General features: G+C 39.2%; 1 protein-coding gene across 11 annotated transcripts in view; it reads right to left on the minus strand.

Moving 5' to 3' along the window:
- MAP4 (microtubule associated protein 4) overlaps window positions 1-21,169 on the minus strand; it is a 192,089-nt gene that overhangs the window by 59,652 nt on the left and 111,268 nt on the right. For all 11 annotated transcript variants that reach the window (XM_032412644.1, XM_032412643.1, XM_032412642.1 and 8 more), the window contains exon 4: window positions 7,433-7,555. In XM_032412644.1, the coding sequence (XP_032268535.1) occupies window positions 7,433-7,555 (123 nt within the window). The remainder of the gene's footprint in view (window positions 1-7,432; window positions 7,556-21,169) is intronic.

Here is a 21,169-nt window from a genome sequence, read left to right on the forward strand (position 1 = left end):
TTGAGACAGAGAGAATGAGAGAGAGAGAGAGAGCACATGAGAGGGGGGAGGGTCAGAGGGAGAAGCAGGCTCCCTGCCGAGCAGGGAGCCCGATGCGGGACTCGATCCCGGGACTCCAGGATCATGACCTGAGCCGAAGGCAGTCGCTTAACCAACTGAGCCACCCAGGCGCCCCGAAGAAACCTACTTTTAAGAAGTTGTCTGAGGGGCGCCTGGGTGGCTCAGTTGGTTGAGCGACTGCCTTCGGCTCAGGTCATGATCCTGGAGTCCCTGGATCGAGTCCCGCATCGGGCTCCCTGCTTGGCAGGGGGTCTGCTTCTCCCTCTGACCCTCCCCCCTCCCATGATGTTCTCTCTCTCTCTCTCTCTCATTCTGTCTCAAAAAAAAAAAAAAAAAATCTTTAAAAAAAAGGAAAAAAAAAAAAAGAAGTTGTCTGAATGAGACAAGGTGAACAGCTGGCATCTTCAGAAGAGAAACTCCAGAATCATGAGTTGCCATTAGTAAAGGCACTCAAAACATCAGGGAAACTCTATGCCTTTTTTTTTTTTTTTTAAGATTTTATTTATTTATTTGAGAGAGAGAGAGAGTAAGAGAAGGAACACAAGCAGGGGGAGTGGGAGAGGGAGAAGCAGGCCTCCCGCGGAGCAGGGATCCCGATGCGGGGCTCTATCCCAGGACCCTGGGATCATGACCTGGGCCGAAGGCAGACACTTAACGACTAAGCCACCCAGGCGCCCCAACTCTGTGTCTTCTTACATGAGAAAAAAAAGCAAAGCCAGTCAGGCCAAGCAAGAATTTTGCTACTAAGGGACACTTGTTCTGATGAGCTCTGGGTGTTATATGTAAGTGATGAATCACTAAATTCTACTCCTGACACCAATATTACACTAACAAGAATTTTTTTTAAAGATTTTGTTTATTTGAGAGAGCACAAGAGTGGGTGTGGAAGGGCAGAGGGAGGAAAAGCAGACTCCCCACTGAGCAGGGAGCCTGATGCAGGGCTCGATCCCGGGACCCTGGGATCATGACCTGAGCTGAAGGCAGACACTTAACTGACTGAGCCACCCAGGCGCCCCGAACTAACTAGAATTTAAATAAAAATTGCCCTGTGTGCTCACTGCTACTAGCAAGTCTACTTCCACCCTTGAGCAGACAGATCAGCATGTACTCCAATACAAGTTAAGGATAATCAGCCTTTAACTGTGGATACTGTTTCCAAATTTATTTAAAGTTGCTTCCTTTCTTTTTGATCTTTAGTCATGAAATGTTCACAAGAGGGGCGCCTGGGTGGCTCAGTCGTTAGGCGTCTGCCTTGGGCTCAGGTCACGATCCCAGGGTCCTGGGATCGAGCCCCGCATTGGGCTCCCTGCTCTGCAGGAAGCCTGCTTCTCCCTCTCCCACCCCCCCTGCTTGTGTTCTCTGTCAAATAAATAAATAAATAAAATCTTAAAAAAAAAAAAGAAAATGTTCACAAGACATTTCTGCCCTGATACAGAAATGAAATATTAAGAATGCCATAGTCAACAGAACTTTGAGAAATGGACTAAATGATTTGTGATTTAATCTTTCTGATATTCGAGATGGGGAGATTTGTGATCTGCATGGTTTTATTCTGGGTACTAGAAATGGGGCCAATAGTATGCTTAGTCCCTGCCCAGTCATAGGAAAATTCTTTATTCTTTACCAGAGACAAAATAAAAAATAAATAAATAAAAATAAAAGAATTCCGCTTCTAAGAAGGCCTTCTCAAAATTAGCACACATCTGAATTACCCTGCAGCCTTAAAGAAACACTGATTGCTAGGCCCTAAGAATCTGCATTTCTAACTAGTTCCTTGGTAGATGCTAGTGACTCATTCCCTTAAGGTGCTTCATTTGTCAGCGGCAGATGCATAAAAGCCTAGGCCTTGGGACAGTGTTCATTCCTGTGGCTCTGAGGCAGCTGTACCACCCTCCTCTAGCAAGAGATGGCAAGATCAGAGACTGTGGCACTGGGAAGTATGAACAGCGGAAGGCAAACTGAGAAACTGCTGGGGGTGGAGGAGGACCCAAAGCTGCTTCTCGAGAACAGCAGGGGAGCTGGGAGATGAGAGAGATTACAACCATTCATGCTGCCCGGTACCCCGGGGTTTGGAAAGGCTCCTCCTAACACTTCCACTGAAGGAAAACACAACGCCTAAACCATCAAGGACAGTAACTGCTGTATGGTTTGCACATTAGGATGGGAGATGTGCTACCTTGCATGTAAAAATGAATGGTTTCTACAAAGTTCTGTCATTTATTTATTATGTTTTTTCTGGATGCCTCTAATATGACAGAGTCTGTGTGCTCTAAAAACCCAGAGATGCATAATAAGGTCAGGGCTGAGAACATTTAGCAGACAGATATTTTAGTTCAAGTCAAAGAAGATCTTCACCTGGTAAATATTTCAGCTGAGAACTGAAGGACCAAGTGGTTAAAGGGATGAAGACCTTTTCTTTATCCACATTCCCCCCACTTAGTGACCGCATCTAATCTCACAGTTTAAAATTCTGTCCATAAGTTAATAACACTCAAATTTGTACCTCCAGCCATCTAGACCTCACCCCTTATTTCTTGATTTTCATATCAAATTGCCAATTCTTAATGTATAAAATAAAGCCAAAACGTAACACGTTTCCCAAACTACCCCTCATACAATCTTCCCATCTCTAATGGCATTCTATCTTTTTAGTCAAAAACATTGGAGTCATCCTTAACTTCGCTCTTTCATATACCATTCCCAATTCATAAGAAAATCCAGCTGAGCTGACCTTCAAAATGTCCCCCAGGATCTACTTTCCCCACCTCCACTGATTAGTGTGTCTCGCGCAAGGCTGTATGTAGTCAAGGCACTGGCCAAGGCTGTGATCATCAGAAGATTTGACAGGGGCTGGAGAACCTGCCTACACAGCGGCTTATTTACATGGCTACTGACTATAGAGGCCTCTGATTCTCCCCTACATGGGCCTCTCCATAGCAACTGGCTATCCCCAGGGTGAGTAAACCGAGAATAACCAAGATGGAAGCCACAGTGTCTTTTATAACCTAATCTTAGAAATGACATACCATTATTTCTGCCATCTATTCTACTGATCACACAGACTAAGCCTAGTATGATGTGGGAGGTTACTACACAAAGGTGTGAATACCAGGAGTTGGGGATCATTGGAACCATCTTGGGAGCTGACTACCACACTTGGCTTTCAAGACATTATACTCTTCCAAGTTTTCTCCAACCTCAAAACTGGCCATTCCTTTGACGTTACCCTTGCTGGTTCCTCTTCTTCCTGACCTTAATATTAGTAATTAAAAATGACTCACAAAGAAAATCTCTGGCTAAGATAGCTTCGCTGATCAATTCTACCAAACATTAACAGAAGAATTACAACTAATTCTTCATAAACTCTTCCAGAAAAACCTGAAGCAGGGAAAACACTTCCTAACTCATTCTCTGGTTGGTATTTCCACAGAATGTTAATACCCTGATAGTACTCTGATACCAAAACTAGACAAAGACATCATAAGGAAACTACAGATCAGCATCTCTTCTAAATATGGATGCCAAAATCTTCAACAAATATGTTTATGAATGTGCCAGAAAATAACACAAATTATACGCCATGACTAAATGGGATTTATCCCAGGAATGCAAGATTGGTAATCAATGTAATATATACGTATCAGTAGAATAAAAATTAAAACCACATGATCATTTCAATAGATGCAGAAAAACCACTTGACAAAACCCAACACCCTTTCATGATAAATCAAGTACTTGACAAATTAGGAATTGAAGGCACTTTCCTTAATCTGATAAATGGCACCTGCAAAACACACTCTGCTGACACCATACTTAATGGCCAAAGACTGGATGCTTTCCCTCTAAAGAAAGTAACAAAACAAGGATGTCTGCTCTCACCGCTTCTAGTTAATCATTGTAATGAAGGTTCTAGCCAGGAAAATTAGGCAAGAAAAAGAAATAAAACGCATCAAGATTGGAAATGAGGAACTAAAATTACATTTGTAAATGACATGATCATACATGTGGAAAATCCTAAGGAATCCACTAAAACTACTAGAACTAATGAATTGAGCAAGGCTGAAGATACAAGATCAATATACAAAAATCAATTGTGTATCTATACCCTTCCAATGAATAATCTAAAAATGAAATTAAGGAAACAATTTCATTCATAGCATCAAAAAGAATAAAATACTAGGAATAAATTTTATACACAGGGATATAAAATTTATACTGTGAAAACTACAAAAATACTGTTGAAAGAAATAAGATATAAATAAATGGAAAAACAGGGGCGCCTGGGTGGCTCAGTCGTTAAGCGTCTGCCTTCGGCTCAGGTCATGATCCCAGGGTCCTGGGATCGAGCCCCGCATCGGGCTCCCTGCTCAGCGGGAAGCCTGCTCCTCCCTCTCCCACTCCCCCTGCTTGTGTTCCCTCTCTCGCTGTGTCTCTCTCTGTCAAATAAATAAAATCTTTAAAAAAATAAAAATAAAAAAAAATAAATAAATGGAAAAACATTCTATGTTTATGGATTGAAAGACTTAATATTGTAAAGATAGCAAAACTCAATTTGATCTATAGATTATATATCTGTATTTATAGATCTATAGATCTATAAATTCCTGTAAGAATCCCAGCTGGTTTCTTTATAGAAATTGACAAGCTGATTCTAAAATTCATATGGAATCACAAAAGACCCAGCCAGAATAGCTAAAACAATCATTAAAAAAAAAACAACAAAAACAAACAAAAAAAACAACCCAACCCCACAAAAGTGAGGAAAACTCACACTTCCTAACTGCAAAACTTACCACAAAGCTATAGTAATCATGACAGTATAGTCCTGGCATTAGGACAGACAGACAGATCCAGTGGAATAGAACTAAGAGTTGATGAACAAAATTATGTATCTATGGTCAACAGATTTCAGCAAGGATGCCAAGACCATGAAATGGGCAAAGAACAGTCTTCAAAAAAATGCAGCTGGGACAACTGGATATCAACATGCAAAATAATACCATATACAAAAATCAACTTACAATGGATCAAAGACCTTAATACAAGAGCTAAAAATATACAAAATCAACTTACAATGGATCAAAGACCTTAATACAAGAGCTAAAAATATAAAATTTTTAGAAGAAAACATAAGGATAGGGACGCCTGGGTAGCTCAGACAGTTAAGCATCTGCCTTCGGCTTAGGTCATGATCCCAGGTCCTGGGATAGAGTCCCGCATCGGGCTCCTTGCTCAGTGGGGAGCCTGCTTCTCCCTCTGCCTGCCGCTCCCCCTGCTGCTTCTCTCTCTCTCTCAAATAAATAAAATCGTCAAAAAAAGAAAAAGAAAACATAAGGATAAATGTTCATGACCTCAGATTTGGCAGTGGAGCCTTAGATATAACACCAAAGCATGAGCAACAAGAGAAAAACTAGATATATTGGACTTCATCAAAATAAAAAACTTTTATGCATCAATGGGCACTATAAAGAAAATTAGGAGACAACCCACAAAATGGGAGAAAATATTTGCAAATCATAAATCTGATAAGGGTGTAGTATATAAAGAACTCTTACAGGACAACAACAAAAAAGATACACCAATTAAAATTGGGATAAGGATCCGAATACACATTTCTCTAAGGAAGATATACAAACAGTCAATAAACATATGAAAAATAAGAAGATAATGAACATCATTAGCCAAGAGGAAAATGCAAATTAAAATCATAACAAGATATACCACTTCAATCCCAACTAGGTTAGGTTTAATTTTTCAAAAGGGAAAACAAGGATTTTTAAGGATGTGGAGGAATTACAAACCTAATCCACTACTGGTGGCAATATAAAATTGTACAGTTGCTTTGGAAAATAGTTGGGCAGTTCCTCAAATGATTCAACACTGAGTTATCAAATGATCAGCAATACCAATCTAGGTATAAACCCAAGGGAAATGAAAATATATGTCTACACAAAAACCTGTACATGAACGTTTATAACAGCATTAGTGACAACAGTAAAAGAAAAAAAATGCAAACAACCTATATATTTATCAACTGATGAACAGATAAACAAAATGTGGTATATCCATACAATGGAATATTATGAGTTCCTCTGAAAGAATGAAGTACTGATCCGTACCACAAAATGCAAGATCCTTGAAAACTTGCTAAGTGAAAAAGCCAGTCACAAAAGACCACATATGATTTCATTTATATAAAATGTCCAGAACAGGTAAATTTAGAGAGACAGAAAGTAGATTAGTGGTTGCTTATAAAAATGTTTTAAAGTTGATTTTGGTGATGGCTACACACACACACACACACACACACACACACACACACACACACACATGAAGATACTAAAAATCCACTGAATTGTACACTTGATTTTGTTTTTTGAAGATTTTATTTATTTATTTGAGAGAGAGAGAGAGAGCACGAGTGGCGGGGGTGGAGGAGCAGAGGGAGAGGGAGAAGTAGACTCCCTGCTGAGCAGGGAGAACAACATGGGACTTGATCCCACGACTCTGGGATCATGACCTGAGCCAAAAGCAGATGCTTAACCAACTAAGGCACCCAGGCGTCCCCGAATCGTACACTTTAAATAGGTGAATTGTATGGTATATGAATTATGTCTTAATAAAGCGGTTTTTAAAAATTACCATATATTGATATACCCAATAACTGGAAAATGGTATAGAACATCAAGTACTAGATTATTTGGAACCAGCTATGAGCACCTTGTAATAAGTTAGATGGTAAAAAAGAAGCCATATATAAGTGCAAACAAAAAACTGAGCTCTCAACCTGGCATGGAGCCATTGATATTACTCCTTTGAGGTCCCACTGCAATCCATTCCTGCCACCATTTCCAGCTCTAGGCAACTACACATATGCTTTTTGTCTCTACAGAATAGTTTGATTTTATAGAAATTGGGTATGAGTCCTAGTTTTCCCTCCTGTCAAATGAGAATAATACATACTTGCAGAGTTAGGTAAGAAACACAGAAAATATGTATAAAAAGGCTCTAGCCCTGTGCCTGGCACACAAAACAGACATTCAACAAATGGTGCTACTATTACTGTAATAATTCCTTTTCGAAGAATTACGATTCTACGATACTACTGACCATTTAGTCTTCAATGAATATGAATTTCAGTTAAGTTACTCAAAACAGTCTTCGAAAGGGAGAGATATGGAGAGGCATGCGCATCAGAAGAAGGGATTGAGAGAAGAAAGGGTCAACTAAATGTTCAGGGCAAAGGGTTACACTCTGGTTGTGCTTTGCAAGCTATACTTAGGCTAAAAAGTTTTATCTGAGTGGTGGCTACAAATTTTTCATGTTTATGTCATCACTCATACTGAACAGTCACAGGCAAGCCTGCACTTACCAGTCTGGGTAGGATTCACCAATTGTTGAGGTTCAAAGCAAAAGTTTGTGTTTTCTGGCCAGTTCTGGATGTTCTGATATCCCTGGTAGGCCATTTTCTCTTCAAGGAATGGAGTTGGAGAACCTTCAGACAGAAACACCAAACAAAAGTTACAAGGTATTACTGTCTTCTCCTCCACTAGAATTGAGTTTCTACTAGTATCACAGTTAGTACAATATGACAAAAATCATACCTACCTAGTGCACTTTCAAGAAAATTTTTTTTAAATTTTAAGACAGAAAAACATAATCAAAATACTGGAAGTATAAGCCTGTTATAAGGTTAAAAACACCGCAGGTTATCTTCTGGGTATGGTATGTGAAAAGGTTAGTGATTTTTACCCACAAAAGAACAAGTACAAAATTTGACAAAACTGTCAACAGCAATCATTTCAAGTCACCAAAATTTTTAAAATGTCAGATCTAAATAAATGGGGAGATATATACTATGGTCATTAATAGAAGACTCAATATTGTTAAGATGGTGATTCTCAAACTGACAATAGATTCAAGGCAACTACAGTTAAAAGGCCCAGCAGAATTTTTTGAAGGTGTCAACAAGCTCATTCCATAATTTATATGGAAATGCAAAAAACAAAAACAAACAAAAAAAACACAGAATAGACAAAACAATTTTGAAGAAAAGAACACTGGAGGATTTAAATTATTTGATTTCAAAAGTTACTACAAATGTATAACCAAGTCAGTGTGGTATGGACAACACATTTGATAAATGGAGCAGAACAGAGTTCAGAAGGAAAACTACTTAAGTTGTGGACAACTGGTTTTTAACAGAGGTGCCAAGGTAATTCAATGGGGGATCATTTTTTCAACCAATGATACAGAAACAACTGGTCACTTACCTCACACCATATGCAAAATCTAACTCCAAATAGATTAAGAACCTAAATGTAAACGGGTGAAACTAAAAGAACTTGTAGAAGAAAATATAGGAGAAAAAAATCTCTGTGACCCTGGACTAGGCAAAGATTTCTTAGAAATGTCATCAAAGGCAGGATCCATATAAGGAAAAAAAACTTGTGAACTGGACATCATCAAAATTTACAACTTTTGCTTTTCAAAAATACCACTAAGAAAATGAAAAGAGAAGCCACAGATTGGGAGAAAATATTTGCAAATTTTTCTCCCAATTAGACAAATCTAATAAAGGACTGTATGCAGAAGAGATCAAAATCTCTTATAATTATACTTATGATCTATATTAGGTAAGTTTTACAAGACACAAGTTCATTTATCACATTAAAAACAATATTTATAAGTAACTTAAATATTGGTACATACTATGTGTTCAAAACTGTTTAAACATTTAATATGTTTAAATAGCTACTGAAATAGCTACTTCAGTCTTTTTGCTTATTTTTGCTCATACTTACAACGAACAATGTGTAAAGTTTTAATCTTATTTCCCTTACATTTTGTTGTTCTGATCATATTTATTAAAATGTTATTCTTCGTCTGTTGAGTCTAATAATAAAAAATTAAGACTTGAAAAAAATCTCTTACAACACAATTATAAGTCAAGCAACTCAATTTTAAATGGGCAAAAGATTTCAATAGACCTTTTCATCAAAGACAATACACAAATGGGTAATATGCACATAAAAGAAGCTCATCATCATTAGTCGTTAGGGAAATGCAAATTGAAATCACCATGAGATGCCACTACACTAGAGAACCACTAAATCAAAAAGACAGACAATACCAGGAGTTTGTGAGGATGCAGAGAAAAAGGAAATTTCTTTCATTCCTGGAGGGAATGTTAAATGGTACTACTTTAGAAATTAATTTCATGGTTTCCTTCCCTTTATGAACAGCTTAGTTGAGATATAAATTTACTGTTTTAAGTAAGTGTAGAATCCAGGGGGGTTTTAGTACATTCACTGAGTTATACAACCACCACCATCTAACTTCAAAAATTTTTATTACTCCAAAATCCTATACCAATTCACCTTTCCCACCAGGCCACTGGTGGGAAAGTTTATAGTTTATATATTCATTCAAAATATATAGTTTATGGGCGCCTGGGTGGCTCAGTTGGTTAAGCGACTGCCTTCGGCTCAGGTCATGATCCTGGAGTCCCAGGATCGAGTCCCGCATCGGGCTCCCTGCTCGGCAGGGAGTCTGCTTCTCCCTCTGACCCTCCTCCCTCTCATGCTCTCTGTCTCTCATTCTCTCTCTCTCAAATAAATAAATAAAATCTTTAAAAAAAAAAATATATATATATAGTTTATATATTCATCTATTGACATGTGATTGTTTCCATTTTTGGCTATTGTTAAATAATGCTACTATGAACATTAAGTACAGGTGTTTGTGTGGGAATGTTTCCAATTCCACTGGCTATATGCCTAACCGAATTTCTAGATCATAGAGCAACTCGTATGCTTAACATTCTGAGGAACTGCCAAAGTGTTTTTTGCAAAGTGCTTATGCCATTTTACAATCCCAACCAACAACGCGTGAGTTTCAATTTCTCCACATCTTTACCAACACTTGTTGATCTTTTTTATTTTAGCTATACCAGATGTGGGTGTGAAGTGTATCCCACTGTGGTTTTGATTTGCATTTCCCTAATGACTAGTGATGTTCTGCATATTTTCAATTGCTTATCAATCATTTGCCTTTTTTTTTTTTTTTAAAGAAATGTCTATTCAAGGGGCGCCTGGGTGGTGCAATCGGTTAAGCACCCAACTGTTAGTATGGCCTGGGTCGTGATCTCAGGGTTGTGAGATCAAGCCCTGCGTTGGGCTCTGCGCTCAGTGTGGAGTCTGCTTGAGATTCTCTCTCTCTCTCTCTAAAATAAACAAACAAACCTTAAAACAAAAAAAAGCCTATTCAAATCATTTACCTATTTTTTAATTGAGCTATTTGGGCTTTTTTAATTGAGATATACAGTTCACTTTCTTTTTTTTTTTTATTTTTTTATTTTTTAAGATTTTATTTATTTGAGAGAGAGAGAGAGAGAGAGCGCACATGAGAGGGGGAGGGTCAGAGGGAGAAGCAGACTCCCTGCTGAGCAGGGAGCCCGATGCGGGACTCGATCCCAGGACTCTAGGATCATGACCTGAGCCGAAGGCAGTCGCTTAACCAACTGAGCCACCCAGGCGCCCCTCACTTTCTTTTTTTAATTCAAGCATAGTTAACATACAGTTACATTAGTTTCAGGTGTACAATATAATGATTCAACAATTCCATACATTACTCAGTGCTCATCACAAGAAGTGTACTCTTAATCGCCTTCACCTATTTCACCCATCCCCCCAACCTACCTTTCCTCTGGCAAGCACCAGTCTGCACTCTGTATTTAAGGATGTGTTTCTTTTTTATCTTTGTTCGTTTCCTAAATTCCACATATGAGTAAAATCATATCGTATCTGTCTTTCTCTGACTGATTTATTGCACTTAGCATTATACCTCTAGATCTATCCAAGATCCATTTTCTTGATGATGTCCTTGGAGCATAAAAAATTTTTAATTTTTATAAAGTCCATTTTTTTTTGAAGATTTTATTTTTAAATCATCTCTACACCCAATGTGGGGCTCAAACTTACAACTCCAAGATCAAGAGTCACATGCTCTTCTCACTGAGCCAGCCAGGCGCTCCGATAAAGTCTAATTTATCTGCTTTTCTTTTGCCACTTTTGCTTTGGAGTCCTAAGAAATCACTGGCTAACCCAAGTTCGTAACGATCTATGCCCATGTTTTCTTCTAGGAGATTTTTCCTTTTACTTCTTATATTTAGGTCTATGATCCATTTTATTTTTTTATATGGTATTAGGTAGGGGTCCCAACTTTATTCTTTTGCAAATATAGATAATCCAAGTTTCCCAGCCCCATTTGTTGAAAAGACTATAGTAGTCTCCCTTATTGGTGGGGGATATGTTCCAAGACCCTCCCCACCCCCATGGACACCTGAAACTACAGATAGTACTGAGCCCTATATACACCATGTTTTTTCCTATTCATACATATCTATGATAAAGTTTAATTTATAAATTAGGTACAGCAAGGGGATGAACAACAATAACTGGTAATAAAATAGGACAATTATAACAATATACTGTAAATAAAAGTTATGTGAATGTGGTCTATCAAAAGATCTTATTGTACCAAATTCACCCTTCTTGTGATGATGTGAGATGATAAAATGCCTGTGTGATGAGATACACTGAGGGGAATGATGTAGGCATTGTGACGTAGTGTTAGGCTACTACTGACCTTCTGTTACGTCAGAAGGACTATCTGCTTCCATATCGCAGTTAACCACAAATATCTGAAGCTAGGGAAAGCAAAATCGTGGATATGGGGATACTACTGTATTCTTCCCCCACTGATTTATTTTGGCACCCTTGTTGAAAGATGTAATCTAGAAAGATGTAATTTCTATTTCTAGACTTCGACAGTTTCTTAAAATGTTAAACAGGTCTGACCCAGCAATTCCTAGGTATCTACCCAAGAGAAATGAAAACACATATCTACACAAAAAAGAATATATTAATGTTCACAGCTGCATTATTCATAACAGCTAAAAATTAGAAACGCAATGTTCATCAATTGGTGAATGGATAAACAAAATAGGGTGCAAAAATATAGTGGAATATTATGCAGCTATAAATGGGAATGAACTACTGAAAACACTACAATATGGATGAGCCTTAAAAGCATTATGAGGGCGCCTGGGTGGCTCAGTCGTTAAGCGTCTGCCTTCGGCTCAGGTCATGATCCTGGGGTCCTGGGATCGAGGCCCGCACCGGGCTCCCTGCTCCGCGGGAAGCCTGCTTCTCCCTCTCCCACTCCCTCGGCTTGTGTTCCCTCTCTCGCTATCTCTCTGTTAAATAAATAAATTAAAAAAAAAAAAAAAAAGCATTATGAAATGGGGCGCCTGGGTGGCTCAGTTGTTAAGCGTCTGCCTTCGGCTCAGGTCATGATCCCAGAGTCCTGGGATCAAGCCCCACACATCGGGCTCCCTGCTCGGCGGGAAGCCTGTTTCTCCCTCTCCCACTCCCCCTGCTTGTGTTCCCTCTCTCGCTGTGTCTCTCTCTGTCAAATAAATAAATAAAATCTTAAAAAAAAAAAAAAAAGCATTATGAAATGTGAGAAAAGCAAGACACAAAAGACTAAATATTGTATAATTCTGTTTACATGAATTTTCTAGAAAAGACACAACTTTAAAGACAGGAAGTAGAAGAGTGGTTGCCTAGACTAAGTAGGAATGGGAACTGAACACAAATGGGCCCATGGAAACTCTGAGGATGATAAAAATATTCTAAAAATGGATTAGGGTGACTTTAGTATATACCTTCCTTGTTAGGGGTAGGAACTTTTGTTGACATGGGCATAAAAGCAAATGAAAGAAGTTTTGAAAGGCTGAACAGCCACAGTACCAAAGTTTAAAGTTTCCCTACTGTCTTCCTTCTGGAAAACAGACGAGGACCTAAGGAAGATGTGGCTGGGAGAAGGAGAAGGCTCCGCCACAGGGTACTTATAAACTTCTGCAGCTAATACACCGACCGCTAACCTCAAGGCAAAGTGGAAGTAGAAGTGACAGGACGCCTCATTAGCAGCCAACTCATCAGGCTGCCTCTAGGTACAAATGGCCCCCTTCAAGGTTGCCCTTTATTTTCATGTTTCATAGAATCATTTAAATCTGATTTCACCTACATGTAGTGATTTGGGGGAAAGGGAGAGAAGAAGAATAAAACAAAATCATTTATCCTCGATTTGCATTTACTCCTCTCCTGGGACAATATTGGATATCGGAAGATTTTTTTTTTTCTATAAACATTTTTACTTAAGCATAATAAATCTGTGGATTTACTTTCCGTGCCTACAAGAATGGAAGGTGGATAATATACTCTAATTTTAATTAAGATATTTAATTATCATTTTGTAACTAAAACTCTTCTTACATAAATAAAACACCAAATCCCTAAGAAACTTATCTGCTGGTAGGACAGTTAACATCACAAATGGCAAACCCTCCTGGGTTCTGTGTCTTAACCAGAGCCTCTAGCCAGAGTGGTTTCTCTCTGGAGGTTATTATGGGCATTGACCTGCTACAGCTAAGAAACTTCTGCTGTAAGTAATAAGAAAAGGAAACACATCAATTCTTCAAAAGAAGATAGACTTTTTCCAAACTTTAAGCAATGTTTGTCACAACTGTCTTTAAGATGGAAACTGATCATCATAATTGTCTTTCATCAGTGACAGCTTACAATGGATGATACAGAGATAGGCCACACATAAACTATTCCCTAAGTCAACTCTCACTAATTGACAAAGTACAGAAGTAGATGCCTCCTGTTATGGTACAACTTGGGGCAGGGGAGAAGAGAAAACCTTACCAATACAGTTCAGGTCTGGAGGTTACTACCAGCAGGGATGTCAACAGCCTGTAATGGGGTCCTGTATATTCATGTCTAAGCACCTCCAGAGGTTTGAATAGTCAACTCTGTCTCCTCCAAGCACCTCTTCCTCCTTCTATTCTCTCCCCCAGTATGCTTTCTTCTTTCTGTCCTTCCTTTAGCTTTAAGAGAGCCAGCTTTGTTTTTAATTCTTTAAATTTTTTTAATTTTTGAGAGAGAGAGCGTGCATACGAGCATGCACACAAGCAGGGGGTGGGTGGGGAAAGGGGGAGGGAGATTTTTTTTTTTTTTTTAAGTTTTATTTTAGGGGCAACTTGGGTGGCTCAGTCAGTTAAGCATCTGCTTTCAGCTCAGGTCATGATCCCAGAATCCTGGGATCAAGCCACACGTCGGGGTTCCTGCTCAGCGTGGAACCTTCTTCTCCCTCCCCTCTGCTCCTCCCTGCTGCTTGCTCTCTATCCTGCTCTCTCTCTCAAATAAATAAATCTTAAAAAAAAAAAAAAAAAGATTTGAGAGAGAGAGAGAGAGAAAGAAAGAGCTTGCATGTGGAAGGGAGGAACAGAGGGAGAGAAAGTCTTAAGCAGACTCTGGACAGAGTGTAGAGCCCTTTTGCGGGGCTTGATCTCATGACCCTGAGATCAAAACCCCAGCTGAAACCAAGAGTTCCACACTTAGCCAAATGTGCCACCCAGGTGCCCTGGAGAGACAGAACCTTATGCAGGCTCCATGCCCATTGTGGAGCCCCACTCAGGGCTTGATCTCACCACCCTGAGATCATGACCTGAGCCAAAATCAAGAGTTGGGACATTTAACCCACTGAGCCACCCAGATGCCCCAAGAGAGCCAACTTTAAACAGCATTTCAACACATGGGAGTTCTGCAGAGCTGACTGCTGTCAAATATGGTTCGTTGTGTGGTTTAATTTTCTGTAATACCTAATATGTATTCATCACTATTTCAGCATAGAGCCAATTTTATATAGACCACATACCTGTTTTTACACAGTCCTAGAGACGTGGGGAAAATATTCAGCAGAGCCAAATACAAGTTGAGGCCGTGGTTAAGAATGGGAAAATAAGGAGCACACCGATTTGAATGAAAAAAGTTTATGGAGGACAGCAGTTCTTCATAGAGGGCCACTAGAGAATAGCTAGGATGCCAAAGGCCAAAAAGAGCAGACCCCAAGATTTGTCGGCCTATATCCCTTCCAAAGGGAACTGCCCTACTCCTTTCCAGGTAATCCTAGTGCAGAGATCAATCACGGTGTTTCTGCTTTCCTGACCAAAGGAGTACACTTGTGATTAAACCAGGACAAAAGTCCTTTGGAGAAATCTGATATACAGACATTCTGACATTTTGGATCTTGAGCCGTAATGATACACCTAGGCTGCCAGTGGCCCTCTTTCCCACCTTGAAAGAGTCTGCCTGAGAATGAAGCCAAAAAGAGGGCAGGGGAGAACAGAGGGGAGACAAGAAAGAGTAGGAGAGAGGGAGAAAGGCAGAGTGTGAGTGAGTGAGTGAGTGAGTGAAGCAGAGAAAGAAAGAAACAAGGGGAGGAGAGAAAAGCAAGAGAGAGACTCATGAGCCAAGTATGATTCTAGAAGTCTTATATGTTAAAAAAAAACCCTAGCTATAGGCAGCCAACAAATCTATAAATGTACAGTCCCTAGTTTTTATAAGGTTCTAACCCTGGCTCTGCTATTTAACTCTGGGTGTGACCTTGAGACTTCTAGAGCTAGAGACCACTAACCTAGAGTTAAAAAAAAAAAAAGAGTTGTGATACATAATTTTTAAAATGCATTTTAATTCTAAAACTAAATTCTGAGACCTCTGACTTATTCATTCATCTTTATATCTCTCAAAAACCTAGTAAAATATAACTTACATACAAGTACTCAGAAGTTATTGGATAAATTGAAGTACCTGGACACTTGTTAAGCCAGAAAGTCTACAATAAATCAAAAAACAAACCACAGTGTCCTTGGGAAGGTTCGTAAGTGGCATATGAAAGAGGGAAGAGGAAAAGGTGGCAAGTATTTGGATAAACACTTCTTTTTTTTTTTTTTTTTTTAGATTTTTATTTATTTATTGAGAGAGAGAGAGAATGATAGAGAGCATGAGAGGGAGGAGGGTCAGAGGGAGAAGCAGACTCCCCGCTGAGCAGGGAGCCCGATGCGGGACTTGATCCTGGGACTCCAGGATCATGACCTGAGCCGAAGGCAGTCGCTTAACCAACTGAGCCACCCAGGCGCCCTGGATAAATACTTCTTAAAATTAAAAAAATATATAAATAATAAATTTTTATGGATTGACTTATCTTACTTCTCAAATCACAAAAGCACAAATGTAACAATACAGCTCCATTCTGGATTATTAAAGAGAAATTAACCAGAAAATGGTAGGAGAAAACAGAGTTTTCTGATGCTCTGAGGTTGAATCTATGAGTCAATCTGTAACTGACTAAACAATACTATAAGCAGCAGTCTCAAAACCTGGTCCTTGGCTACCTTCCAGAATTATTTTTCTTCCCCCCCCTTATTTATTATTATTATTATTTTTAAAGATTTTATTTATTTGACAGGGAGGGAACACAAGTAGGGGGAGTGGGAGAGGGAGAAGCAGGCTTCCCTCCGAGCAGGGAGCCCAGTGAGGGGCTCGATCCCAGGATCCTGGGATCATGACCTGAGCCAAAGGCAGTCGCTTAACAACTGAGCCATCCAGGTGCCCCTCCCCCCTTATTTATCATTAAATATTTTAATCAATCTATAGCAGAGTTTAAACAACAGAAAGGGAAGGAGGGAGGGAGGAAGACAGAAAAAACAAGTAAGCAAAGGGTTGGGCACAAACAGAAATATTTGAATTCCTGACCCTGCTCTGACCGAAAGCTTAAATGTATAAATTTGGGACAGTGTTTTTGTCTCTCTTGGTTTCAGTAATGACCTCTAAGGTATGTGTTCAGTTCTAGAATTACAGTAATTAAAAAAAAAAACATGCTAGCAATAATTTTATATTCCATAGAAAAGTACTAGAACTTCCATCTTTGAACTAGAAGAGGTGTACCCACCATCTACTATTTCAAAGGCAATGTGTTTAGGGCTTCAACGTGACAAATGCTTTTGTCCACCAATGTTGTCGCAAATGGCAAGATTTTTTCTTTTTTATGGTTGAGTACAATTGTTTTACATACGTATGCGCGCACTTGCCCCACGTCTTCTTTATCCATTCATCTATCAATGGACACTTGGGTTGCTTTCGTATCTTGGCTATTGTAAATAATGCTGCAATAAACACAGGGATACATGTTTCTTTTCAAATTAGTGTTGTCTTCTTTGGGTATATACTCAGTAGTGGAATAACTGGATTGTATGTTATTTCTATTTTTAATCTTTTGAGGAACCTCCACACTATCTTCCACAGTTGTATGAGGGTTCCTTTTTCCCCCACATCCTAGCCAACACTTGTTATTTCTTGCCTTTTTTGTAGAGGCCACTTTTAGGCAACAGGCTGAGCAAAGCAAACTTGAATAAGGCAAAAAGGTACACGGGGACCACGGAATTGAATGCAAACAGGCTCATTAAGCAACCCACCTCAAAACAGCCATAGGCCTTAACTGACCAATTACAACCAGGCACAAGATTCCTAAGATTACCAAATTACTACCTCACTCCACCCTCACCACGGCCTCAAAGTCTCCCCTTTGCTGTCCTGCCCACGGCTCCCTTGGGGTGTATTCAATAAACTTCTATCTCTTTTGTTCTGCCTGGGATGAATTCTTTCACCACACTGGCTGCCAGCCCCCACCCAACTGGGATGCCCCACATTTGGCATCCCCCTCCCCGATCCAATTGGAGCATCTCACATTTTTGATACTAGTCATTCTAACTGGGGTGAAGTGATACTTCATTGTGGTAAAACCAAAACACCTCACAATTGTTTTTTTTAAGATTTTAGTTTTAAGTAATTTCTACACCTAACGTGGGGCCTAACCCTACAACCCTGAGATCAAGAGCTACATGTTCCCCTGACTGAGCCAGGCAGGTGCCCCCCAAACCCACAATCTTTCATCAGAGAAGTGAATACATTTTCCTCATCCATTCTGGGGAAGAAACGGGCATCTCTGGTCTTCAGATGCAGAAGGCACTGTTTATCCTCCTGCCACAGCATTGCTGCGGCACAGCCTAGAGCAGCTCTCTCAGGAGCAACGTGGAAAGAGCCAGCCTCCAGCCAACAGTATTATTAATGAGCAAATCTGACAGGGGCTCACTCCCACTCTTCATTCAATGCTACTGACCTAGATTTCCTTCTTAAAACTCCACAGCAAAAGTAGGCAAACTCCCTTGCAGGAACAACAGCCTTCAGAATAAAAATTATTTTTCCAGCATAACTACAATCTACTCAGAGAATCTATTTCAGTAAAAAAAAGAAAAATGAAATTCTAAACAAGAAGCAATTTACATAATGCAATGGAAACAACCCTAGATACCTTGGTTCTCCTAAAAGATTCTAGAATGGGAAAAAATAGGGGCCAGTTTCTACTATGAAATTGGAGCATTTAACAGTGAAGGCAACTGGTTAAATATTAAAAGTACCAACTAATCAAGCATTAGTATCTGTTAATCTATGTATCAAAGCCAGAACAATTCTATCAATAAGATCCATTCCAAGGGTAAGACAGACCAACATATTTTAATATAACAGAATACAAAATGTTCACTGATAAGGTTTCAGATTCTGCATTGTGAAAACCTTTAGAAACTACCACTTGTCAAGTTTTAATGTCAAGTCAAAGAATATCCAGTTACCTGAAAAGGAACTGTCAAAATACTCCTCCTCTTAACTACATATGCATGAGACAGATTTTCTTCATATTCTTCAACTCAAACAACACATTGTGACAGACTGAATGCAGAGGCAGATTTGAGTATCCAGCTGTCTTCTATTAAACCAGATAGTCAAGACATTTAGAAAAATGTAAAACAACACAGTCCTTCCTACTAAACTTTTTTTGAAACTATACTTATTAAAAATGTTAATGATTATGTTTTAAAAGTCTCTCAGATTTAATATCTAATTTGATAAATATTGGCAGATGTAACCCATATAAACAAAAGCTCTTTGGGGTCCTTAATAATTTTGTAACCAGCTTTACTGAGGTACAACTGACAGACAATGAGCTGCACATATTTAAAGTGTACAGTTTGATAAATTTTGAGGTATGTATATGCCATCACAAGAGAATGAATATATCCATCACTAGAAAAGTTTCCTAATTTTTATGCATTAAGTTGCCTTGATATCAATAGGTTTGAGAACTGATGACTTAAGAGTAGAGATAGTCTCCCTCTAGAGAATACTGCTATTTATTTTTTTTAAAGGTTTTATTTATTTGAGAGAGAGAGAGAGAGCATGCACACGAGCAGGGGAGGAGCAGAGTAAGAAGGACAAGCAGACTCCACATTGAGCGCAGAGCCCCACACAGGGCTTGACCCCAGGACCCTGAGATCATGACCTGAGCCGAAACCAAGAGTCAGACGCTTAACCGACTGAGCCACCCAGGCATCCTGAGAATACTGCTATTTATTTGGAAAGAAAAGTAAAAGGATAAAGAAGGAGAAAAAAGAACACTGGGGCAGAAAGACTCCGCTTTGGTGAGACCTTACTTAGCTCATTTAATTCCCCTGAACCTCAATATCTCACTTATATCATGAAAGGATATACCAGTATCTGGTCTTTTAGCTTCCTTCCAGTTCTAAAAGTCTATTACTAGTCCACATCCCTACATACACACTGTAGACTCATGTGTAGCGATCGCCCTTCTAGCTCCTTTCCCCAGCACCCCCACCTCCAAGCATCGAGAAATCCAAGACAAAGTTCAGGCTTTGACTTAACATTAAAACTTGACAAGTGGCAGTTTCTTTCTTTCTTTCTTTTAAAGTTTGTTTGTTTGTTTGTTTGTTTGTTTGTTTATTTGTCAGAGAGAGCACAAGCAGGGGGAGCGGCAGGCAGAGGGAGAAGCAGGCTCCCCACTGAGCAAGGAGCCTGATGCAGGGCTCGATCCCAGGACCTCGGGATCATGATCTGAGCCGAAGGCAGATGCTTAACCATCTGAGCCACCCAGGTGTCCCAACGAGTGGCAGTTTCTTAAAGGTTTTCACAGTGTAGAATCTGAAACCTTATCAGTGAACATTTTGCATTCTGTTATATTAAAATCTGTTGGTCTATCTTACATTTGGAATGGATCTTATTTGATAGAATTGTCTGGCTTTGATATATATACAGATATTAATGCTTGATTAGTTGGTACTTTTAAGTTTATGCTTCTGTGATACAAACTTAGCCATCTGAGAAATGAGGAGACACATAATACAATATCTCACAATGGGCTAAACTGTATGATGAAGGTATTTAAATTACATGAAAAGAGAAGTAAGAAAATTAATGCTGGCAAGAGGGTTTCACAGAAAAGACAGGGAGCAATCTCTGAATATGGTATTTTCAATTACCGTTAACAATGTAAATAACACATTTGAGAATGTCTTAGATTATTATTACAAAGATAAAACAAAATTGAACAGGCATATAGCATGTATATACCCGTATATATATCACAGAATGATAAAGCAATTGTGGCAAAATGTTAATCATTGGTGAATCAGGAAAAACATACAAGAGTTCTTTGTTTTATTTGTTCTAGTCTCTCAACATTTTTCTATCTTTGAAATTAATTCAAAATAAAAATTTCAGTTTTTCTGATTCGAAGGGGCATGTGCACCCCAATGTTTATAGCAGCAATGTCTGCAATAGCCAAAATATGGAAAGAGCCCAAATGTTCATTGACAGATGAATGCATAAAGAAGATGTGATATATACAGACAGTGGAATACGACTCAGCCATCAAAAAGCATGAAATCTTGCCATTTGCAATGATGTGGACAGAACTAGAGGGCTTTGGGGCGCCTGGGTGGCTCAGTCGTTAAGCGTCTGCCTTCAGCTCAGGTCATGATCCCAGGGTCCTGGGATCGAGCCCCACATCGGGCTCCCTGCTTGGCGGGAAGCCTGCTTCTCCCTCTCCCACTCCCCCTGCTTGTGTTCCCCCTCTCACTGTGTCTCTCTCTGTCAAATAAATAAATAAAATCTTAAAAAAAAAAAAAAAAAAAGAACTAGAGGGTTTTATGTTAAGTGAAATAAGTCAGTCAGAGAAAGACAAATACCATATGATTTCACTCATATATGGAAATTAAGAAACAAAACAGATGAACATAGGGGAAGGGAAGGAAAACTAAAATAAGACAAAAACAGAGAGGGGAGGCAAA

The sequence above is a fragment of the Phoca vitulina genome, unplaced genomic scaffold, assembly GCF_004348235.1.
Source record: "Phoca vitulina isolate PV1807 unplaced genomic scaffold, GSC_HSeal_1.0 scaffold13, whole genome shotgun sequence".
NCBI lineage: Eukaryota > Metazoa > Chordata > Mammalia > Carnivora > Phocidae > Phoca > Phoca vitulina.